General features: G+C 49.0%; 1 protein-coding gene across 1 annotated transcript in view; it reads left to right on the forward strand.

Moving 5' to 3' along the window:
• The window catches only part of LOC134432561 (uncharacterized), a 54840-nt gene that overhangs the window by 12462 nt on the left and 18662 nt on the right, over positions 1 to 23716 (forward strand). The window contains exons 3-10 of the mRNA XM_063181405.1: positions 1520 to 1651; positions 3630 to 3761; positions 5384 to 5515; positions 10479 to 10613; positions 10886 to 11218; positions 11605 to 11866; positions 13684 to 13747; positions 16031 to 16148. Coding sequence (XP_063037475.1) covers positions 10521 to 10613; positions 10886 to 11218; positions 11605 to 11866; positions 13684 to 13747; positions 16031 to 16148 — 870 coding nt within the window. The 5' untranslated portion in view covers positions 1520 to 1651; positions 3630 to 3761; positions 5384 to 5515; positions 10479 to 10520. The remainder of the gene's footprint in view (positions 1 to 1519; positions 1652 to 3629; positions 3762 to 5383; positions 5516 to 10478; positions 10614 to 10885; positions 11219 to 11604; positions 11867 to 13683; positions 13748 to 16030; positions 16149 to 23716) is intronic.

Here is a 23716-nt window from a genome sequence, read left to right on the forward strand (position 1 = left end):
AGTGCTGCCAGGAGCTCGGGATTTCCTGCAGGCAGCGACAGCAGAACTTGGCCTTTGACCTGTGATGTTGAGGCCCAAAGGGCTGGTGCCTGTGGGAGAGCATGTGGCTGCTTTGCTCAGGGAAGCTCTGTCTCTGGGCTTCTGCAACGCTGTGGCTGAGGGCACACGTGGTAGTGCTGGATGTCATGGCGTGTTTTTTGTTTTCCCTTGTTGGAAAGGTGTGTTTGGCTTGTGAAACTGGTCTGGAGTTTTCTTCTGTAGTTGTTTGGTTCTATCATGTCCTTTTGCCTAGCTGCCTTTTTGCTTTGATAAGCTGCAAGGAGATGCTTATGTTGTCCATGAAGCTGGGCAGGCTCATTCTTCTCCCATGTGGCCAAAGAAACAAAGTGCATATTATGAAGCCTTCTTGTGGGGCAAAAAGCAGAAGGGGCAAGTTTCTTTGGATGCATTTTGTGATGTAGTCTGCCGCTTTGGAAAGTGCATGTGAGCCTGGAGTGGGGCTGAAGCTGCAAGTCCGTGACTGATGTCTCGTGCAGTTCCAAAGGGGAAGGCCATCTTGGAAGGGTGAATGCTGTATCTGAAGTCAAGTAGGCAACTTTGTAGTTGGGGAGCTGCGTGGGCGAAAACGACCCAGGGTTTCTGCTGGGCTTGAGCAGCTGAAGATGAGGCAGCGTGTGGCCAGATGGGCAAGAAGGCCAAGGGCATGGTGGGCTGTGTCAGCAGCAGTGGGGCAGCAGGAGCAGGGCAGTGAGCGTGGCCCTGTGCTGGGCAGCGCTGTGGCCACAGCTGGAGTGCTGTGTGCACTTGTGGGCCCTGGGAAGCAGAAAGTCCATGAGAGGCTGCAGTGTGTGCAGAGAAGGACAGGGGAGCTCGGCAAGGGAGTGCAGCACAAGGCCAGTGAGAAGGTGCTGAGGACCTTTAATATGGACAGTGGGAGGCACCCGAGGGACCTTCAGGCAGACTTGCATCTATTCTTACATGACAGTGCTCCGCAAAAGGGCCGTTTCCCTCACAAACATGCCCTCACTGAATCCAAGTGCTTTAGACACTGCAGTGGGAGACACTCCCATCTTGTTGCTTGTGGACTAGTTGCTTTGCTAGGAGAGGAGGCTTTCATCATTTTCGCATTTTCCAGCAAGCAAAGACGCTTCTGCACAATGTTTCATTCCCTGTTGCAGCACATTACTGAGACTGTGATCCAGTTGGAGTTTTCCACGCCTGTAGCAGCAGTAGCAATGGATTGCTGTCTCTTTCCTACTTTTCAATTCAAGAACTAAAAGCTGCATTTTACAGAGACAACATCGCTTGCTGATAGCAGCCAGGGAGAAATATCAACTTCATATCCATCTAGAATTCTGTTGAGTTGGCCCATATTAATCTGTTCGGTGGAACTTAGAATCCCAGTGTGGCTACAAAATGGTCTGATTTCTCCTAAGAACATGTGGTGGTAGATCTGAAAAGAAATGAGGTTTTGAGTGCTAGGTGACAGCCTGTCCTTTATGCTTCTCTCTTGCCACAGCTGACAGAACCAATAGCCGTCTCTCCCCTGGCTCCCGCTGCTCCTGGAGAAGAAGCCCAAGAGGAGCAAATTGAGGTGGAGGAGCAGCAGACTCCATCAGTGCTGACTCCAGAGCCTGGATATCGTGAGCCCGTAAGTGCCAGTTGTGTGTGGTGCTGTCTTTAGAGCAAGGCAGTGGTGCAAGTTTCAGAGCAGCCAGCGCTTCCTGTTGCTGGCTGAGGATGCTGAGTGCTGGAGTGCTGCCAGGAGCTCGGGATTTCCTGGAGGCAGTGACAGCAGAACTTGGCCTTTGACCTGTGATGTTGAGAATCCAAAGGGCTGTTGCCTGTGGGAGAGCATGTGGCTGCTTGGCTCGGGGAAGATCTGTCTCTGGGCTTGTACAGCGCTGTGGCCGAGGGCATACGTGGTAGTGCTGGATGGCACGGGCCTTTGTTTCTTTGTTTTCCCTTGTTGTAAAGGTGTGTTTGGCTTGTGAAATTGGTCTGCAGTTTTCTTGATTTATTTTTCAGTTCAACAATTTTTTTGGGCCAGGTGTCTTCTTTTGATAAGCTGCAAAGAGATGGATGTTATGTGCATGGAGCTGTGGGGGCCATTCTTGTCCTTTGTGGTCAAAGAAAGTATGCATGCAGTTGGGAAGCCTTCTTGTGAGGCCAAAAGCAGAAGGGGCAAGTTTCTGTTGATGCATGTAGTGATGAAGTCTGTTGCATTGGGAAGAGCCTTGGAGCCTGGAGTGGGGGTGAAGCCGCGAGCCCTTGACTGCTGCCTTGTGTTGCTCAGAAGAGGTACATGTAGAAATGGTGGATGCTGTATTTGAACTCAAAAAGGCCATGCTGTGGCTGGGAAACTGCATGGGTTAAAAGGCCCCAGGGGTGCCGTAGAAGATCCGCTGAACTAGAGCCAGGTTGGGACCAGGTGTCCAAGAAGGCCAAGGGCATGGTGGGCTGTGTCAGCAGCAGTGTGGCAGCAGGAGCAGGGCAGTGAGCGTGGCCCTGTGCTGGGCAGCTCTGCGGCCACAGCTGGAGTGCTGTGTGCACTTGTGGGCCCTGGGAAGCAGAAAGTCCCTGAGGGGCTGCAGTGTGTGCAGAGAAGGACACGGGAGCTGGGCAAGGGAGTGCAGCACAAGGCCAGTGAGGAGGCACTGAGGGTGCTTTAGTCTGGATAATGCGAGGTCATGAGGGACCTTCAGGCAGATTTCCATCAATCCCTACACGACAGTGCTCAGCACAGTCGCCGTTTTCCTACCAAACATGCCCTTACTAAATCCAAGTGCTTTAGACACCGGAATAGGTGATACTTCCATCATGTGTTTTCTGGCTAGTTGGTTTGCTGAGAGAGTAGCTAACAATTGAAAAAGTACCAGGCCGTGGCCAATTCCAAGTCCTAAACCTGCAAGATAGTGTGTCCTTGCGCCCAGCTGTAGTATGATAACAAATAGTTAAAGAGACATGAGAAAAGAGAGATGTAACATCTGAAGAATGGAGAAGAGCTGATGTAGTGGTGTGGCCAATGGACAGTGTAAATTACAGAATATTCATGAGCTTATTACTTGCTGTATAAATATCTGATGCTCTCTTCAATAAAGGAAGCTTGCTAATTGTCATAGTGAGCGTCCCAAGTTTTCTCTGCAAGCGACAAAACACTCATCCCTGACAAATGGCTCAATGTGCAACAGTTGATTTGCCAGAAGAGGAAGCCCTGTTTGTTTTCTCCTGTTCCAGCAAGCAAAGATGCTTCTGCACATTGTTTCCTGCCCTTTTGATGCCTTGAATGAGATTGTGATCCAGTTGGAGTTTTCCACGTCTGCAGCAGCAATAGCAATGGATTGCTGTCTCTTTGCTACTCTTCCAAATCGGAGCTTTCAAAACTAAAAGCTGCATTTTACAGAGACAACATCGCTTGCTGATAGCAGCCAGGGAGAAATATCAACTTCATATCCATCTAGAATTCTGTTGAGTTGGCCCATATTAATTTGGTCGCTGAAACTTAGAATCCCAGTGTGGCTACAAAATGGTCTGATTTCTCCTAAAAACATTAGGTGGTAGATCTGAAAAGAAGTGAGGTTTTGATTGATAGGTGACAGCCTGTCCTTTATGCTTCTCTCTTGTCACAGCTGACAGAACCAATAGCCGTCTCTCCCCTGGCTCCTGCTGCTCCTGGAGAAGAAGCCCAAGAGGAGCAAATTGAGGTGGAGGAGCAGCAGACTCCATCAGTGCTGACTCCAGAGCCTGGATATCGTGAGCCCGTAAGTGCCAGTTGTGTGTGGTGCTGTCTTTAGAGCAAGGCAGAGGTGGAAGTTTCAGAGCAGCCAGCGCTTCCTGTTGCTGGCTGAGGATGCTGAGTGCTGGAGTGCTGCCAGGAGCTCGGGATTTCCTGCAGGCAGCGACAGCAGAACTTGGCCTTTGACCTGTGATGTTGAGGCCCAAAGGGCTGGTGCCTGTGGGAGAGCATGTGGCTGCTTTGCTCAGGGAAGCTCTGTCTCTGGGCTTCTGCAACGCTGTGGCTGAGGGCACACGTGGTAGTGCTGGATGTCATGGCGTGTTTTTTGTTTTCCCTTGTTGGAAAGGTGTGTTTGGCTTGTGAAACTGGTCTGGAGTTTTCTTCTGTAGTTGTTTGGTTCTATCATGTCCTTTTGCCTAGCTGCCTTTTTGCTTTGATAAGCTGCAAGGAGATGCTTATGTTGTCCATGAAGCTGGGCAGGCTCATTCTTCTCCCATGTGGCCAAAGAAACAAAGTGCATATTATGAAGCCTTCTTGTGGGGCAAAAAGCAGAAGGGGCAAGTTTCTTTGGATGCATTTTGTGATGTAGTCTGCCGCTTTGGAAAGTGCATGTGAGCCTGGAGTGGGGCTGAAGCTGCAAGTCCGTGACTGATGTCTCGTGCAGTTCCAAAGGGGAAGGCCATCTTGGAAGGGTGAATGCTGTATCTGAAGTCAAGTAGGCAACTTTGTAGTTGGGGAGCTGCGTGGGCGAAAACGACCCAGGGTTTCTGCTGGGCTTGAGCAGCTGAAGATGAGGCAGCGTGTGGCCAGATGGGCAAGAAGGCCAAGGGCATGGTGGGCTGTGTCAGCAGCAGTGGGGCAGCAGGAGCAGGGCAGTGAGCGTGGCCCTGTGCTGGGCAGCGCTGTGGCCACAGCTGGAGTGCTGTGTGCACTTGTGGGCCCTGGGAAGCAGAAAGTCCATGAGAGGCTGCAGTGTGTGCAGAGAAGGACAGGGGAGCTCGGCAAGGGAGTGCAGCACAAGGCCAGTGAGAAGGTGCTGAGGACCTTTAATATGGACAGTGGGAGGCACCCGAGGGACCTTCAGGCAGACTTGCATCTATTCTTACATGACAGTGCTCCGCAAAAGGGCCGTTTCCCTCACAAACATGCCCTCACTGAATCCAAGTGCTTTAGACACTGCAGTGGGAGACACTCCCATCTTGTTGCTTGTGGACTAGTTGCTTTGCTAGGAGAGGAGGCTTTCATCATTTTCGCATTTTCCAGCAAGCAAAGACGCTTCTGCACAATGTTTCATTCCCTGTTGCAGCACATTACTGAGACTGTGATCCAGTTGGAGTTTTCCACGCCTGTAGCAGCAGTAGCAATGGATTGCTGTCTCTTTCCTACTTTTCAATTCAAGAACTAAAAGCTGCATTTTACAGAGACAACATTGCTTGCTGATAGCAGCCAGGGAGAAATATCAACTTCATATCCATCTAGAATTCTGTTGAGTTGGCCCATATTAATCTGTTCGGTGGAACTTAGAATCCCAGTGTGGCTACAAAATGGTCTGATTTCTCCTAAGAACATGTGGTGGTAGATCTGAAAAGAAATGAGGTTTTGAGTGCTAGGTGACAGCCTGTCCTTTATGCTTCTCTCTTGCCACAGCTGACAGAACCAATAGCCGTCTCTCCCCTGGCTCCCGCTGCTCCTGGAGAAGAAGCCCAAGAGGAGCAAATTGAGGTGGAGGAGCAGCAGACTCCATCAGTGCTGACTCCAGAGCCTGGATATCGTGAGCCCGTAAGTGCCAGTTGTGTGTGGTGCTGTCTTTAGAGCAAGGCAGTGGTGCAAGTTTCAGAGCAGCCAGCGCTTCCTGTTGCTGGCTGAGGATGCTGAGTGCTGGAGTGCTGCCAGGAGCTCGGGATTTCCTGGAGGCAGTGACAGCAGAACTTGGCCTTTGACCTGTGATGTTGAGAATCCAAAGGGCTGTTGCCTGTGGGAGAGCATGTGGCTGCTTGGCTCGGGGAAGATCTGTCTCTGGGCTTGTACAGCACTGTGGCCGAGGGCATACGTGGTAGTGCTGGATGGCACGGGCCTTTGTTTCTTTGTTTTCCCTTGTTGTAAAGGTGTGTTTGGCTTGTGAAATTGGTCTGCAGTTTTCTTGATTTATTTTTCAGTTCAACAATTTTTTTGGGCCAGGTGTCTTCTTTTGATAAGCTGCAAAGAGATGGATGTTATGTGCATGGAGCTGTGGGGGCCATTCTTGTCCTTTGTGGTCAAAGAAAGTATGCATGCAGTTGGGAAGCCTTCTTGTGAGGCCAAAAGCAGAAGGGGCAAGTTTCTGTTGATGCATGTAGTGATGAAGTCTGTTGCATTGGGAAGAGCCTTGGAGCCTGGAGTGGGGGTGAAGCCGCGAGCCCTTGACTGCTGCCTTGTGTTGCTCAGAAGAGGTACATGTAGAAATGGTGGATGCTGTATTTGAACTCAAAAAGGCCATGCTGTGGCTGGGAAACTGCATGGGTTAAAAGGCCCCAGGGGTGCCGTAGAAGATCCGCTGAACTAGAGCCAGCCTGGGACCAGGTGTCCAAGAAGGCCAAGGGCATGGTGGCTGTGTCAGCAGCAGTGTGGCAGCAGGAGCAGGGCAGTGAGCGTGGCCCTGTGCTGGGCAGCTCTGCGGCCACAGCTGGAGTGCTGTGTGCACTTGTGGGCCCTGGGAAGCAGAAAGTCCCTGAGGGGCTGCAGTGTGTGCAGAGAAGGACACGGGAGCTGGGCAAGGGAGTGCAGCACAAGGCCAGTGAGGAGGCACTGAGGGTGCTTTAGTCTGGATAATGCGAGGTCATGAGGGACCTTCAGGCAGATTTCCATCAATCCCTACACGACAGTGCTCAGCACAGTCGCCGTTTTCCTACCAAACATGCCCTCACTAAATCCAAGTGCTTGAGACACCGGAATAGGTGATACTTCCATCACGTGTTTTCTGGCTAGTTGGTTTGCTGAGAGAGTAGCTAACAATTGAAAAAGTACCAGGCCGTGGCCAATTCCAAGTCCTAAACCTGCAAGATAGTGTGTCCTTGCGCCCAGCTGTAGTATGATAACAAATAGTTAAAGAGACATGAGAAAAGAGAGATGTAACATCTGAAGAATGGAGAAGAGCTGATGTAGTGGTGTGGCCAATGGACAGTGTAAATTACAGAATATTCATGAGCTTATTACTTGCTGTATAAATATCTGATGCTCTCTTCAATAAAGGAAGCTTGCTAATTGTCATAGTGAGCGTCCAAAGTTTTCTCTGCAAACGACAAAAGACTCATCCCTGACAAATGGCTCAATGTGCAACAGTTGGTTTGCTAGGAGAGGAAGCCCTGTTTGTTTTCTCCCGTTCCTGCAAGCAAAGATGCTTCTGCACATTGTTTCCTGCACTTTTGACGCCTTGAATGAGATTGTGATCCAGTTGGAGTTTTCCACGTCTGCAGCAGCAATAGCAATGGATCGCTATCTCTTTGCTACTCTTCCAAATCGGAGCTTTCAAGAACTAAAAGCTGCATTTTACAGAGACAACATAGCTTGCTGATAGCAGCCAGGGAGAAATATCAACTTCATATCCATCTAGAATTCTGTTGAGTTGGCCCATATTAACTTGGTCGGTGAAACTTAGTATCCCAGTGTGGCTACAAAATGGTCTGATTTCTCCTAAGAACATTAGGTGGTAGACCTGAAAAGAAGTGAAGTTTTGAGTGATAGTGTGACAGCCTGTCCTTTATGCTTCTCTCTTGCCACAGCTGACAGAAACAATAGCCGTCTCTCCCCTGGCTCCCGCTGCTCCTGGAGAAGAAGCCCAAGAGGAGCAAATTGAGATGGAGGAGCAGCAGGCCCCATCAGTGCTCACACCAGAGCCTGGATTTTGTGAGCCCGTAAGTGCCAGTTGTGTGTGGTGCTGTCTTTAGAGCAAGGCAGAGGTGGAAGTTTCAGAGCAGCCAGCGCTTCCTGTTGCTGGCTGAGGATGCTGAGTGCTGGAGTGCTGCCAGGAGCTCGGGATTTCCTGCAGGCAGCGACAGCAGAACTTGGCCTTTGACCTGTGATGTTGAGGCCCAAAGGGCTGGTGCCTGTGGGAGAGCATCTGGCTGCTTGGCTCAGGGAAGCTCTGTCTCTGGGCTTCTGCAGCGCTGTGGCTGAGGGCACACGTGGTAGTGCTGGAGGTCACGGGACTTTCTTTGTTTTCCCTTGTTGGAAAGGTGTGTTTGGCTTGTGTGACTGCTCTGCAGTTTTCTTCTGTAATTGCTCAGTTCTACCATGTCTTATTGCCTAGCTGACTTTTTGCTTTGATAAGCTGCAAGGAGATGTCCATGAAGCTGTGCATGCTCATTCTTCTCCCATGTGGCCAAAGAAACAAAGTGCATATTATGAAGCCTTCTTTTGAGGCAAAAAGCAGAAGGGGCAAGTTTCTTTGGATGCATTTTGTGATGTAGTCTGCTGCTTTGGAAAGTGCATGTGAGCCTGGAGTGGGGCTGAAGCTGCAAGTCCTTGACTGCTGTCTTGTGCAGTTCCAAAGGGGAAGGCCATCTTGAAATGGTGAAAGCTGTACCTGAAGTCAGATAGACAACTTTGTAGTTGAGGGCTGTGTGGGCGAAAAGGACCCAGGGGTTCTGCCCTTCTTGAGCAGCTGAAGATGAGGCAACCTGTGGCCAGATGGGCAAGAAGGCCAAGGGCATGGTGGGCTGTGTCCGCAGCAGTGGGGCAGCAGGAGCAGGGCAGTGAGCGTGGCCCTGTGCTGGGCAGCGCTGTGGCCACAGCTGGAGTGCTGTGTGCAGCTGTTGGCCCCTGGCAAGCAGAAAGTCATGGAGGAGCTGCAGTGTGTGCAGAGAAGGACAGGGCAGCGGGGCAAGGGAGTGCAGCAGAAGGACAATGAAGAGGTGCTAAGGGACCTTTTGTCTGGATAATGAGAGGCTTATGAGTGGCTTTCAGCATCTCCTCAGTATATCCAAATATTATAGCCATGTTTCTAGCGACTTTTCCCCCTTTTTTTTAATTGTTATATTTTGGTTTGCTTTGAAGCGGAGGCCTATTCATTTTCTTTTTCTCCCAATCATTGTGTTTTCGTAATTATTTCCTGACCTTGTAAATCTTTGGGCCTGGCTATGCTGAATTTTTATGTTCCGCGGTAGCACTTCTGGAGAATGCAGTATTTTTGCATGAGAACACATCATTTTGTGCAGGGACCTTGGTGCAGACGGAGCTGTTGTGGTTCTATTCCAGCCAGTAGGGTCTTTCTGATCACTTTGAGCTTAGCAGTGCCTATGCGTTTTTGCTGCCCAGGTAATCAGTGTGTGTTGTGTTTGGGAATTAAGTTGAAGATCAATGTCCTTGCATTCCACGTGCTCCTCAGAGATCACAGGAGCTGGGAGTGGCTGGGCTGCATTTCTGATTCCAGCCACTTCAGCACCGTCAGTGTGATTGAGTCCAAGACAAGAGCTTGCTCGAGCACAGATGCACAGAGAGTGCAGTTCCCAGTGCAATGCTAGGGGTCTGACCCCTTTCCATAGGACCTACATGCTCCAGATTCCCCAAGAGTGTGCTTTATTGAAGCTACAGGAGAGCATTCTCAGGATTGCTGCTGATCAGGGCACTGGTTATCAAGTTTTGATGTGTGTAGCAATAGAGAGGACATTAAAGAGAGATTTCAGTAATGAGATCTCTCTATCTATCTATCTATCTATCTATCTATCTATCTATCTATCTATCTATCTATCTATCATCTATCTATTTATCTATCTATCATCTATCTGTCCATCTATATATCTATGCAACATTTACATAATTGAATCTTCCTGGCTCTGGTCCAAGGCATTTGTAGATGTAAAGGTCACCTAAAGCATCCCTCTCAGGAGGGGATTAGAGACATGTTCTCTTGACCAATTCTGAGCAGGCAGAGATGTTTTCCCTTCCAGATATGATAGTTTTTCCCCTCAGAGTTGTTTTAGTCCTTTGGCCTCTTCTGCCCTGAAGTGCCCAGTTAATTCTTTAAATTTCTGCCTGTCCTAGAGAGGTGGAACAATTCCAGGTTTAGGTGGTGTTCGGTGACTCTGGTCATACATGCCATGCATTACATGACGCATGGTTTCCTTCACTGGCATCCCCAGGGCTGTGTAAGTGCATTCATTAATGGGGCCTTAGGAGAGTCTCTGTAACTGCTGGTCAGAATTCTCAGTTGACAAAAGAGGGAGAAGAAACACCTTGGTCCTCTTCCATATACTGAAGTGGCCATAGGGGCTCAGTCACACCCATCAGAGAACTTTGCATTCATCCTCATCTTCTGAAGGACCAGGTTTTCTAACAAGAGTGTAGATGTCAGAAAGGCAGGAATGCTGGTGCAGGCCTGAAGAGAAAGTGAACTCCAGAAGTGTCTCACAAGGGCTGAAGCCACCTGCAGAGCCAGGATGGAGCTGTGGGACAGGGCAGGGTGTCAGTCACTACTGAAAGACAAACAGGACATGGTAGAAGCAGAGGGAGGCCCTCACTAGACCCTTGAGAAATGCCACACCTTCCCTGTCAGCTGCCTGAGAAGCTGTTGGAGCTTCAGTCCCAGATGGCCCCTGATTGTAGGGCCAGGGTCACTTTGGAATCTGTGCCTCCCCTCAAACAGAGAATGACCCAGCAGAGCAGCAGCACAGTGCTTTGGGAACGTGTGAGCCCAGCAGTCTTTGAGTCTTGGCCCACAAAGGTTGTATGGGAAGTTGAAACCCATCTTCTCTTGCTTTCTGTGCAGGTGCTTCTAGAGAAAGAGCAGGAGCAGATTGCTTCATCAGAGATGCCATGGCAGACTCAGGGAGAGCTGTTCCCAGCCCAAGAGCAGGAAGAGCAGCTCGGGCAGCAGGTGGAAGAGCCACAGGAGAATGGCCAGGTAAGCCTGACTGGCCAGGGCACAGAGGGAAGGGTAGGAAGAGGGGCATAAACCAGAACTCTTGGGACTGAGGAGGCCAGGAGTCCCACAGGCACTGGAAGCACAGAGCCTTGGAATCTGCAGAGATCAGCCCTGGGACAGGAGGTTTGCAATGGAAGCAGATGTGGGTAGGGAGGTAGAAAGAAGTGGCTGAATAAATGTGATTTTGAGGCTGCAAGAGGAAAAAAACTGAGCCTGAGCAAGAGTCACTTGCTCTGCATTTGTGTGTACAGAAGATCAAGGAAGAGCCACAAGCAGAGCTGCCCGAAGCTCAGAGTGCCATCATGGACGTGAAGAACATGAACAAGGAAGACATGGGAAGAAATCAAGAGGAGAATCTCCATCAGCAGAGGGGCGATCAACAAAACCAGGTGAGTGAAAAAGTGGCAGGCATTTCACTCATGAAACATCCTCTCGCTTGTTTTTTAGAGAACATGAAGGAACAGCTAAATGCTGAGCTTCAGATAGCTGACACTAGGATCAAGACAAGGCAGAAGAGGCTGGAGGAAGAAATGAAAATCATCAGGGAGAAACTTAATTGCTTCCCTCATTCTCTACAAAAGCAAGTGAGTGAAAGAGGGATGCAGTCACTTCAGTCACCAAACTGGTGGTTTCTACCATTTTTGCCTTTCCAGTGCAGAGCAGCAGGGAGTGGGGCCATGCCTCTGAGTGCCATCCTGCTGTAGTGTGTATCACAATCACTCCGAAGGACATTTCCTGGTGTGCTCAATCTCCTGTGCTGCCCTGGATAGTGGAATTTTTTCCTCTGGCCTTTTGGCCAGCAGTCATCCAAACTGATTCCTGCTGGCCTGTTCTCAGACCCAGATGGGGGACTGAAACAAGCTGTCTGTATTCCTTGTCAATCTGTTCTTTCCCTTTCCTCACAGTTGATGACTCCTGGCTGACAGGGACAACCTGTAGTGTCTGACTCCTTTGTTCTGTTTCATTTGAGGTGCAAGTGTTGGCATCTGACCGGGCAGCCTGCGAAGATTTCCAGCAAATGTCTGGCAATGAAGGACCCCAAGTTAAGAATGAGGCACAGGAACAGTGCCCACCAGAAGTGCTCCAGGTCCAGCACATCAAGGGCTCTGAATCTGCTGCCGCAGCAGCATTGCCTGGAAGAAGCCATTCTGTAAAACCTGGGACCTCAAGCTTGGGCAGTTCCTTCATCTCTCCGAAACAGGAGACTGAGAAGAGGTACCTGGAGATGCTGGGTACGTCTGGGATGTTTCTTGTCTGAGGGACAGTGTGTTGTGTGCAGGTATCAGCAGAGCTGTACCAAATGTTCCCCCTGAGTTTGGTGCCACAGGGCCATTTAGGACTCCCCAGAGGAAGCGCTGTGCTCCGAGGCAGCGAGAGAGCGCTCTGGGTGTTCCTGCTGCCTCTGAGGGCACCTTGGACTGGCTTGGGTTTGCCTGAGCTTCCCTCTCTGCTAAAGGCTGAAGCAGGGATTGTTCTTGCATCAGCAGAAGGCTGTGACCTAGCAAATGATCTAGGAAAGTACTGTGTGCTAGTGGCCAAACTGAACAGAATTTTCAATTTCCTAAATTCTCCTTAGACTCCTGACATCCAACCAGTCATCAGAGCAAAAAAACTTCACAGAAATGGACTGATTTTGGAGTTGTGTCTTTTTGATTGGGGATTTTTTTTTTTTTTTTTTTTTGAGGGAGGATGTTTTTGTACTGTTTATTTTTTGTGGTGATTTTTTGGTTTTGGTTTTTGTGAGGTTTTTTGTTGTGTTTTGGGGTTTTTTTTGTTGATGGTTTGTGGGGGTTTTTTGGTGGAGTTGGTTTTTCTCCGTCCTGAAAGAGCTCTTCTGTGGCATGTCTAACTGCTGGCATTTTTATGACTGTTACTGTTACATCTACTACACCCACAGTTTATTTTCATGAGACTGCTCTATTTTTTGTCAATAAGAGAATGCTATATTTTTGTCAATACGACCTACTTTGAAAGAACATCAGGTTACAGGAAAATAGAAAGCAAGAGGTGTTTTCCTTGTGCCCCCCCAAAAAAACAGATACTTTTGTAACAAACTTTATTTAATCTTCTAGTTTTATGCTTATCAAGATGTGTCTAAGAGACACATCCAAGTGGTGTGATCAGATAAAACTGTACTGCAGGCATTTCTCAGGAGAGAGCCTCCAGCCCAGCCATGGTATGTTCCTCAGATCCATGGCACTTTTCCATACCCGATTCCCACTCTTTCCCCTGACTGTTAGGATCCTACCTGTTGGGCCAAGCCCTGCTCAGGTCAGTTTCTAGGAAAACACATCAAGTCCTTTGTGATTCTGCAGCACAACCCAATGAATCTGCCTCTTGCCCATACCAGCTGCCAGTGCTGTGCTCTCAGATAAGACCTGGTGGGGCTGAGAGCAGAGCCCAGTGGATTCTGTGTCTACCATCACCTGTTGGGACAAAAAGGGCACTGATCCACACCTCGGTGTGGCTGATGTCAAAGCCCATCCTGTTGTGTCCTGAATGGGGACAACAGCTTGTACGGGGCTCAGGCTGGCTGTGGCTTCTTACTGCCTGTCAGTACTCATGCTTGGGCTTTGCCAGCCTTGTTGTGCTAGCTGCCCTGTCCCTGAGGGTTGCTTTGACTGCAGAGGCTGGAGCCTTCTTTAGCTGGGAGAGGGGCATCTTTGAGCTCAGCGTGCTCATGAACAGGTCAGGGTCCTGATGCTGAAACTCCATTGGGATTGGTTCTAGCATGAGCTGCTCTGCTTTACAAACAGAAAGGCATTATTTTGGCAAACAGCAAGAAGTAGAGAAGATATCCTTCTCTCCTGGAAATGCATGTCCCTGTGCTTTTGTTTCCTGTTAAGAGAACTTCTCAGAGGACTGTACAAAATCAGTCTCTGTGCCAGCAATCTGCACTGCAGGGCTGCCCATCCTGTTGCTGTTGTGGTGGTTGTTACCCAGCTGACCCCAAAGGGCTCAGAGCCCCAGAGAATGGGGCTGCCTTGTGTATCTCCTGGAAGCTGGCATGTCTGCTTTAAAGTCAGCATCTTGCATTTGTTTCTCTCAGGAAAAATGGTGAACCAGGAAAATCCTGTGATGAAATACACTGAAAAGGAACGCATTGGCAGCGGGTGAGTCCAACCGCAGATACCCCTGCACAGCCATGGACCAGGTGTTTTTCTGGTGAAATGTCTATGCAGCATGAAGTCAGGCCAGCTGCAAACATGTTCAGACACTGGAGATAGATAATCACATCTCTCAGTGCTGCTCAGAATTTATGAGTGTGCTCAGAAGGCACTGTCAGAGACATCTCTATGCTGACAAAGTATTGCCTGCATCAAAGAACAGGATCTGGGAGATCTCCTTGTCTCTCAAGTGTGGGAATGCTCAGTGTTAATTTCTTTAGCATTTTTCTGTGTCTCAAAATCATTCTGGCATACTAATGGAAAAAGAAGAAACGTGCTTGCCTCAAAGAGCAACCTATCCCCTATCAAAGCTGTTTGAGATAAGAGTTGCCAGGAGCATTTCTTTCCCCTCATTGGCAGAAGGAAATACTCTGTGGTCAGGATAGGAACCACACAGTTTAGAAAGTGAAACCCAAGAGGAAAGAATAAGCTCCCTTTAGAAGTTGAATTCCAGCGCTTCAGGAACAGGCCCAGTGCCTGCACTTGAGAGGAAAATGCATCATCTGCCTTCTGGCAGAGCCCTCCTGCATCCTGCAGGTTTTTGACACTGCCAGCACAGATCTCCTGTGTGGGCTGGCTTTCACTTTAGGACCTAAAGAGCTTCTCCTTTCTCTCCTTCTGTTTTGTTTCTAGGGGTTTTGGACAAGTGGTCAGAGCACTCAACAATGCCACAGGAGGAGAGGTAAATATCAACAGGCCCTGCAGACTCTGCTGCTCTTGCGAGGCTTTCCCTTCTGGTGTGAGCTGTGGCTGGAGCTTTGGCTAGAGCCGTGCTGAAAAGGCACAAGAAGCACAGACTGGTGCCAGCCTGCAAAATACATTTGGCACTTTGTCCTCCTCAGCTGCCAGAAGGAAGGCACGGAGGGCAGCGCTTCCTTTCAGAGAAGGACGCGCTCACTTGCTCTCCATTGCTAAAATAAAGGTGGTGCTTTAGAGCACCTCCCTGCTCTTTGGGGCTACAGCTTCAGAGTCCTGAATTCTCATTACTGGCTGCCAGCAAATCCATCTGAAAGTTACTGCTAGTTCCTTAGCCACCTGCAGCGCTGCACTTGGGAACTGCACATAGGGAGAGATCTGCAAGGTGCCCTAAAAGCCCTAAGACCCACCCATAGCCTTTGCAAGATGTATCCACAGAGTATTAAGGCATGGATTATTTCTTCTGAATCCCAAACAAAGCAGCAGAGATTGTGGTCAGAGGTTTGTGGGTCATAGCTGAGACACCACTGTTACCAAGTGGACAAGGCAAAACGTCAGTGGCTGCAGGTGTCCTGTAACTGGCCCCCAAGGGAGCAGAGAAATGGGCTGTTGGAATGTCAGTTCCTAATTACTGCAGTGCCTAATCACAAGGCAGTTTGGCACAGCTCAGCTGTGTCATTGTAAAATCACCCGCTCCATTGCATTGTGGTCTCGTGCCACCAACTTCTCAAGTTACTGATTTTCAATGTCATTTTAGGTGGCCATAAAGAAAATAAATCTAAAAGGACTGAGGAGCAAGCAACTAACTGTTAATGAAATCATGATTATGAAGAGATACAGGAGTCCCAGTGTTGTGAATTATTTAGACAGGTGAGAGGTCTTGGTCTTATCCCATCAATGGGCATTTACGTACAGCAAACATGAGAGGTTGAAAACCCACTTTGGTCAGTGGCAGAAAGTAGAGCTGTTAATTTTGATTCATTCTTATTTGTCTATTCATCTCCAATGGATGAGAAGAGAGTGCATCTTGTCTGCCTGAGTCTTCCCTGGCACTCCTAGTTTGAAAGTTATTCCAAAATTATTCAAAACCTGGATCAGCTGTATCTTCCTAAGTCAATAGCTTCGAAGTACATGGCCTCCACACTTTTTTGGGATAGATTTTTTAAGTTTCTTAAATGCTGATGAACCATCCTGAAGTGGATTTCCCTTAGATCGTTAGCGCTCGATGCCAATGCTGTGCATGCCAGGAAGACTAGGTGCTTATTTCCAGAAACACTATGCCTGACATATTTTTATCTGGGCTGTTACTAAACTGAACTTTTCACTTGCTGTCCATCTAAGACATCTCCTTTTTCACAGCTGTGTCTTTTTCCTCCAGACTGCACAGACTGCAAACAATGCACAGCTGACAGGGAATGTCTATTCCTTTGATTCTGTCCTAGTCACAAAGGAACCTGGAAACAAAAAACACAGAAGCAAAAAATCAAGACAGCCATGCATATTTATCTCCACACCCTTGTTTCCTTCTTTCAGCTACCTTCTGGGTGAGGAACTCTGGCTAGTTATGGAGTTCATGGACGGAGGCACTCTGAGCGACGTCATTACCAAGACTTGCCTGTCTGAAGACCACATGGCAGCCATCTGTCGGGAGGTCAGAAATCCAATCTGTGTTTCCAAGGGCTTGGGCAGGGTTGTCTGGGAAACAATGGCTCAGATCAGGAGAGGTTTCATCTGCCAAGTTTTGTTTCTGTGTGGCTGGTATGCTATGGGCAAGTAAAAGCACTTCAAGTGAAAGGCCTGCCAGTGCCCCTGCACTCACTGTACTCAGTGCCAGTACTCTTATCTCCTGCTGTTGTACTCTCACTCTGCCTGATGTATTTGCTGTTGTCCATCTTACCTCGCTAAACTTTTGCATGTCTTCACTGTATTTCTTGCCTGTGAAAGCAAAGGTGCTGGTGGCAGGGTTTGAAACAAACAGCAAAGGAAAAAAGAGAGAGACTCGTTTCTTTCAGTCCTCAGCTAAAAAGGACAGGAGTGCAGCCCAAATGCTCTTTGCTTCTGAACACATGCACTGCAGCAGCAGTCATCCTGGCTGGTTTGCAGGGGACGGTCTATAACAGCAGGTGCTGTTGCTCTTTCAAAAGCTGATGTGCCTTTCATCAGAAAGGTCCTGCTCTGCAAGTTTTGGAGGAGCAAGCTCTTCCTCTCAGTGGCACTGTATTCTGCCATTACTCCCCATTCCCCTGCGGAAAGGGAATCTGTTAGATTCTTTGTTTCCTTTCTTATGTGATGAAATCCCATCACTTATTTTTTTCCTTCCTCTTTCTGTTTTCTCTCTCAGTGCCTGCAAGGACTGTATTTTCTTCATTCAAACCACGTGATCCACCGAGATGTGAAGAGCGGCAACATCCTTCTTAGAAGCGACGGTTCTGTAAAGCTGGGTCAGTGTATTCTTGGTCACGTGCAGCATTCCAGGGATGTGGGGTGTAGGGCTGCTTGGAGTGACAGCCAGCTCCCCAGAAATAGTGCTGGTGGCAGCGCAGGGACACCATGTCAACCATGAGCTGGTGACACGGTTGCAACGTGCACAGAGGTATGAGAAGGAACAAGCAGTCAGGAGTGGCCTTGCTCTGTTGTGAAGGTACGCCCGAAATGAACCGGGTGACGAATGATTTTTGGGTGCAAAAATAGCCAACACAAGGCACAGGGGTTTTGCAGTAACAAATCAACAAGGTGCAATTTATTGATTATAACCACAGCTAAATACGCGTTTGGTTAAGGGATCCGGGGAAGAGAAGGGTAAGACAAGGAAAAAGGGAGGAAAGGAGGTCAGGGAATGGGGTATAGCTACCAAAACGTGATGTCTTCGGGGTCCCGCCGCCGAAACTCGCTGGTACACGTCTTGGGGAGTACTCAAAGGGCAGTCGGACCGAACTCCAATATATATACTGTTCTTGGTTGGGGGAAGGGTGGCTGAAATTAGGTTTCCATGGAGGGGAGAAGTCCATTGTTTTCATGGCTGAATGCTCACAGGTACGTTAGGTTTTTCCCCTCCCTGAGCTGGGAGGGAGTACAGTCCCAGTCTCTGGAAGGAGGTTGCCATGGGGGTGCCATTGGGGTGCCAGAGGGGTTCTTGGTTCCTTGATGAGGAGATTCGCATCTCTGTTGGTCCGTCACGGTGGTTGAAGACAGGCAAGAGGGGTCTTCTCATGGAGTGGGGGGGGAGCCACCCCAGAGCTCAGTCAGCCAGCTCAGGAGTTTGGAAGAAAGTCCAGTTCAATTGTCCAGAAAACGGCAGCATGCCCCCTCTGAGTACAGCATGGCATGTTCTGCAAGCATCACTTGTGAACACACTAGATAAGCAGGAGACTTTCTTTCCCAACCGGCTCAGCAGTTTTAACCCTTCGGTAGTCTTTTCTCATGACAATTGTGAGGCAAAAAATGAAAGATTTTCGGATGGACTTCTACATCTGTGTGTATCCCTGCCAGAGGGAGGGAGCTACAAGTGTAAAGCTTCCAAAGAACAAAAGCTACTGCTGGAGGCAGTGTAAAAGATGGGGGGATTTTTTAAGTCACCAATGCCAGGAGATTCAACAGCACATTTTCAAACTTCTACTGGGGAATTCTTTGGCTTGCTTTCCTAATTGCACAGAATTCAAATAAAACCCGTATTTTGTTTTCTCCTCAGCTGATTTTGGCCTCTCTACTCAGCTCACACCTGAGCAGAGCAGACGGTGCTCAGTAGCCGGGACAACTTGGTGGCTGGCGCCTGAAATGGTGACGCATCAACCATATGGCCCCAAAGTGGATATATGGTCTTTTGGAATCGTGGGCATCGAAATGGTAGAACAAGGACCTCCTTACTGGAACCGAAGTCCTGCCTCAGTAAGGAGCAAATACTCACTGATCCTACTGTCTTTCTCACCTGCCCCATGTCCTGTGTGCCATTGGACAAAATCCCATTGCCATCTGCTGGAACTACTTCCACCAAGGTCCTCTCCTAAAAATGTCCCTGCAACACATCAGCATCTGCTGTAGTTTTGGTTGCATCAGTGGGGGAGCTCAAGCCTTACCACATGAAACAAACTCCAAAGAAACTCTATTCTCAGGCAACACTTCCCTTTGGTTCCAGTTCTTTTGTCTGTGAAGATGGCCCCAAGTAACAGGAAACAAGCACCTTAGAACTGCTGTTATCTTTCCAGATATGAAGGAAGGAAACCCAAACCCAACAAAGTTTCTAAAGCACTGGTTTTTAGGGAGGAACTTTGCCCACTGTGCAGTATGTTCTCACTGGGAAACATGCCTGAAACCTGGGCATGAGGGTGTGAAGGCAACACAGTCTCTTCTGCTTCTTGTGCAGTGTTGCTGAAACCCTCAGTGACCATGTTTCTCTCGTAGCCCAAGGCATGTTCTCCACATCACCCAGCCAGAGCCTGGTGATGCAAAGAGCCTGCCAAAACCTCCCAGTGTTTCCTGGCACTTTCTGGGATGGGACTACCATAAATGCATTCACTTGAGTAGCCAAATGAGCAGAGGGTGACCATAGGGATGGCACCTCTTCTTCTTCTGACCATAACAATTTTTCTTTTGCTGAAAAATGGGAAGCTGAAATTTTTTAGACTGCTGAGAGACAGAACTGCAGGTGACTCCTGTGTGCCCAAGCAGGCATTTTAATCCAAATACATTTGTGCATGCATCTTAATGTGTCTGTGTTAGAAGATGAGATTGTAAATGTTTGTTTCCTTACCTGGGGATTAACTGATGGATTTCCTTTCTTTTCTTCCAATTACCATTGTTTTCAAGAACAGCCCAAAAATCTTGATGAATTTTGTTCTACAGCAGCTGTACTTATGGGACCAACAGGCACTGCAGATATGCTTTTCATGTATTAGTCCTTGAAATTAGTTAGGATGTTACAGGGCTTGCAAGGGTTTTTCACGGTTGAAGAGAGAGTCGAGAATTTTGACTCTCTGATCAGAACGCTGGATTTATTTTTTTATGTTATATATTACTTAGTGACTATGTTAATAGGAATAGAGAGAAAAGTCTCAGAAGCTGCTATGTTAAGAATAGAAAAGGAATTAATCAACAAAGGAGCTCTCTCTGATTTTGTCTCAGAGAGAGCTCGGTCTTTGAGTAGCCCTTAATTGTAAACATGCAACATGAGCCAATCACAGGTGCACCTATTGCATTCTACAGCAGCAGATAACTATTGTTTACATTCTTTCTCTGGGGCTTCAGCTTCTCAGAAGAGGGAGAAATCTTAAAGAAAAGATTTTTCACAAAAGATGTCTGTGACATTATTACAGCAAAGTCCCTCTTCCAAAAAGTCTCTCAAGCTGGTATGAATCCTTGGAGAAGCAAACATGCTTTTGTTGATGTAGTTCCTTCCAACTAACTAGGTCGGTCAATGAAATCAGCTGCCAAGGCAAGATCTACGGGATGGTGGAAAAACTGTGGTTGCACTGGGGTTTGGGTTTTTGGTTGGTAAAGGAAAGTCATCTCTGGGTCTCTGCCAGGGTAGGAACTGCCACTGAAGAACAGAGGTTAAACAAAGGGATCTGGGAGAGAACTTAGAGATGTGAAAGCAGCAGGTGGAGCCTCGTGTCTCCTTTTTTCCCAGGTTAAACTCCTGATCGCCGTAATAGGGACCCCAAGGCTGCGGCACCCCAACCGATTCTCGCCTTGTCTGCGTGACTTCCTGAGCCACTGCCTGCAGACAGATGAGCAGCAGCGCTGGTCTGCCAAGGAGCTCCTGAAGGTAAAATGTGAAGGGGCTGCAGGTGAAACAGGGTCTGAGGGATGGGCTCCTCGTCCACTGAAGTCCAAGGCATCAGCTGAGCCCCCTTCCTCCTCACCTCCACTCTTGCTGCTCTTCAAATGAAAATGGTGAGGAATCCTAGACTGGGCTGGGCTGGCAGGGCCCTGTAAAAGTCCTCTGGTCCAAGTGTCCTGCAATGAGCAGGGACATCTTTAAAGAGATCAGGTTGCTCAGAGCCCTTTCCCACCTGACCTGGAATGGTTCCATGGACGGGGCACCAACAAGCTCTTGGAACAACCGGTGCCAGGGTGGCACCATGCTCTGAGTGAGCAAATTCTTGTTTAGACCTACTCTGATTAGATGTCCTTTGTTTTTTAAAAAATTCGCCCACATCCTATTCTAAGTGGCCCTGTAAAAAAGCTATCCACCACTTTCTTCAAAATCACTCTGAAGTCTTGGAAAGTGGCAATAAAGTCTCCCTGGGGCCTGTTCTTCACAAATCTGAATAACTCCACCTCTCTCTGCATTTCCTGAGGGGAGAGGTGCTCTGTTTCCTGACTGTTTCTGTCACCTTGTTTTGTAATTTGCTGGGGTTTTCATTTTTATCTAATGGCAAAAGAATTGAAGTAGAGCAATGCAGGGTACAGAGACATGAAATGGTAGTGCAGGAACCCAAGGAAGCCAGTCCCAGCCTAGGGGTCAGAGATTTGGCTGTGGGCAGCAGGGGCTCTGGGGGGCTCACTGTGAGCCTCTGAGGGGCCCTGGTTTGTGCCTCCCAGCCCACCCTTTGAGGTTTCTGCCACGCAAACAGGGACAGCTGGGAGGGATTTGTCCCAGCCCCATCTGCTGCCTGGCACGCTCAAGCAGACGGGAACTGTGCCAGGGTTAGTGCCAGGTTGTGTGGCAGAGAGGGAACTGCAGGGCCCAGTGCCACTGGGCTGGCCCTGCTGGGAAGGAAGGTGCCATCCAGCACATGAGGAGCAGGGCATGGAAAGGTGGACACTGCTCTGTCTCCCTGTGGGAATCAGCACAGTGCCTGTCTTGCAAAGGTAGGGACCTATGTGAGTCCTTGGAGTTTCCTGAAAGGAAGAAACCCCAGGGAGAGAAAGCACCATTTCTAGAGCACTGGCAGGGCAAAAATCCCAGGGAGATGAAGACATCACAATCAACAGATGAGTGGGATTCTGGGCCAGGTTCGCCTGTGATGGCAAGGTCCTGCCCATGACAACTGGGGAGCAGATGGTTCCATTGTTCTCCTTTCTGGGTCTTTTTAGGACCCAGAGGAATCCTGATTGAGGCTGTGAAGCACTGAGCTTGGAAAGTATTGGTTCATTGTTGTATATTGTTTTGTTGTTTTTTTTTTTTTTCCTGTGGACAGCATCCATTTGTTACAACAGCCAAACCAGCATCCATTTTGGCACCACTCATCAACTCAATCAAGAATCAGTAGGAGACGAGAACGTAACAATTGTGTCAAGACATTATCTCCATAGCCAATTTTGAGTAGGATTGTAGAGTCGGATTCTAGAGTAGGATTGTTGAAGAATTTTGTAGAATAGGATTATAGATTAGGATTATTAAATAAAGTTTCTGAAATATCAACTCATCTGGAAGATTCCCCTCCTTCTGACCCCTTCAGAAAACTCAACACTTCCTTTTGAACTGCCAGTTGTTTTTTCTTGGTTCTCAGTCACACTTACGGCTTCTTTGGTGTGCTTTGAAAGGGGGGTAGGATCTTCTTCATTCATCCTACCCAGAGCACATTGCCTTTGGAATACGACCCACTGGCAGGTTTTTGGGGGTAGGATGTTCTTCATTCATCCTACCCAGAGCACATTGCCTTTGGAATACGGTCCACTGGCTGGTTTTTGCCTAGCTGTGGTATTTCTAGTTGAGGCAGAAAAAGCAATGGCATTTGCAGGAAAAACCAAAGGAAGAACTGGGCAGCCCAAACCCCTGGTGCAGATGAAGGTATTGACCTGTGACTCAAGAGCATTTGGGTTCCTGCCACTTGGATTTGTATCCCTAAGTGCAGTGTCTTTGGCGGATGGAGAGCCTTGCTCAAGTTAGAAAGCAGAAAGATCAGAGAGGGTGCTCGGGAAGGTCTTCTGTGGTGCAGAGATGTCAGCACCTATGAGGCTGTGGAGGGATAGAATATAAGAGAATAGTGCAGAAGGCAATCTCACCCCTGAGGAGTTGCAGCTGTACTAATCACCAAAGATTAGGAACAGGCCTGCCCCTAATAGGCCACAGCTGTGTCCAATGAGAAGACGAGTGCTACAAAAGAGTGGGTTAGTTGGGTGAGGAGAGAGATTGAGTTTGTTGGTTGTGCTGTGAAAAAGAAGGAATCAGTAGTGTGAGGAGTTAACCATGAGAAATCACTGAGAAGGTATGAAACTTTTGAAATAAGATGACAACATGAGGTGAGAGTGGGCCCGGCCTTGGCCGGGGTGGAGTCCCAGCAGAGCCCTGGCAGAGGCCGGAGCAGGCTGAGCCCTGGCAGAGGCAGGCTGGAAGGAGGCCCTTGGAGCTGCAAGAGGCAGCAGCCGGGCCCTGGGTGCCTGTTCCTGGCAGCGGGCGAATCCTCCACTCTCAGAGCCCAGGTGGCAGCTGGCTGCTGCTGAGGGGAAGTGCAGCCGTGCTGGGCGCAGCCCAGCCTGGAGGCATTGGCCGTCTGGAGTGTGCCCAGGAGCAGAGAAAGGCCCAGGGCAGCCGAGGGCCACTGGGCTGCCTGAGGATTCCTCCTCTTCTGCCGGCTGCCCTGCAACTCCTGGCAAAGGTCAGCAGTGTGTGCAGCACCCTGGGCACCGGGGCAGGGAGCCGGGCTGCTCGGCAGGCTGGAGCACAGGGCAGCCTCCTTCAGGCCCGGCTCTTGTGCCAGGGGAAGCGAGGCCAGCGTGAGGCAGGGACAGCTTGGCAGGGCACATCTGCAGGAGCCAGCGCCTCACGCAGCTCTGGGAGGAAGCGCCTGCAATCCTGCAGTTCTGCACTGAGCCAGCGCAAAGGTGTGAGATGCAGAGTGTTTTGCAGAAATATTCAGGCCCATCAGGCCAGCCTGCTTTGTGCTCTCTGGCACACAGCAAGCGCTGTGCAGTGCAGCTCTGAGCTGCTGGGAGAGAGGTATTAGAAATAAACAAACTCTTGGATACAATTTAATGGAGACAAAGCTATTAAAGCAAAAGAGAACCTTATCAGTAAGGATTCAACTGAGCCAGCTGTGTATCTCTCTCTCCTGAGAGCCGAACATACACACGCCAAGATAATGCTGCTTTTTATTGCTTTTCCCAGCCCTGCACGATCCCTCTCCCCTTTTCCTTTGGCTGGGTACTAGGGAGTACCCAGCCAAAGGAAAAGTCTGTTCTCTACTGACAGCCTACTTTTCTGTCCCCTCTCCACTTCTACTTCCCTTTTTGTCTAGTGTTCAGCCCCTCCCCTTTTCCAGCTCACAGCAATAGTCA

This window comes from Melospiza melodia, chromosome Z (assembly GCF_035770615.1).
Source record: "Melospiza melodia melodia isolate bMelMel2 chromosome Z, bMelMel2.pri, whole genome shotgun sequence".
NCBI lineage: Eukaryota > Metazoa > Chordata > Aves > Passeriformes > Passerellidae > Melospiza > Melospiza melodia.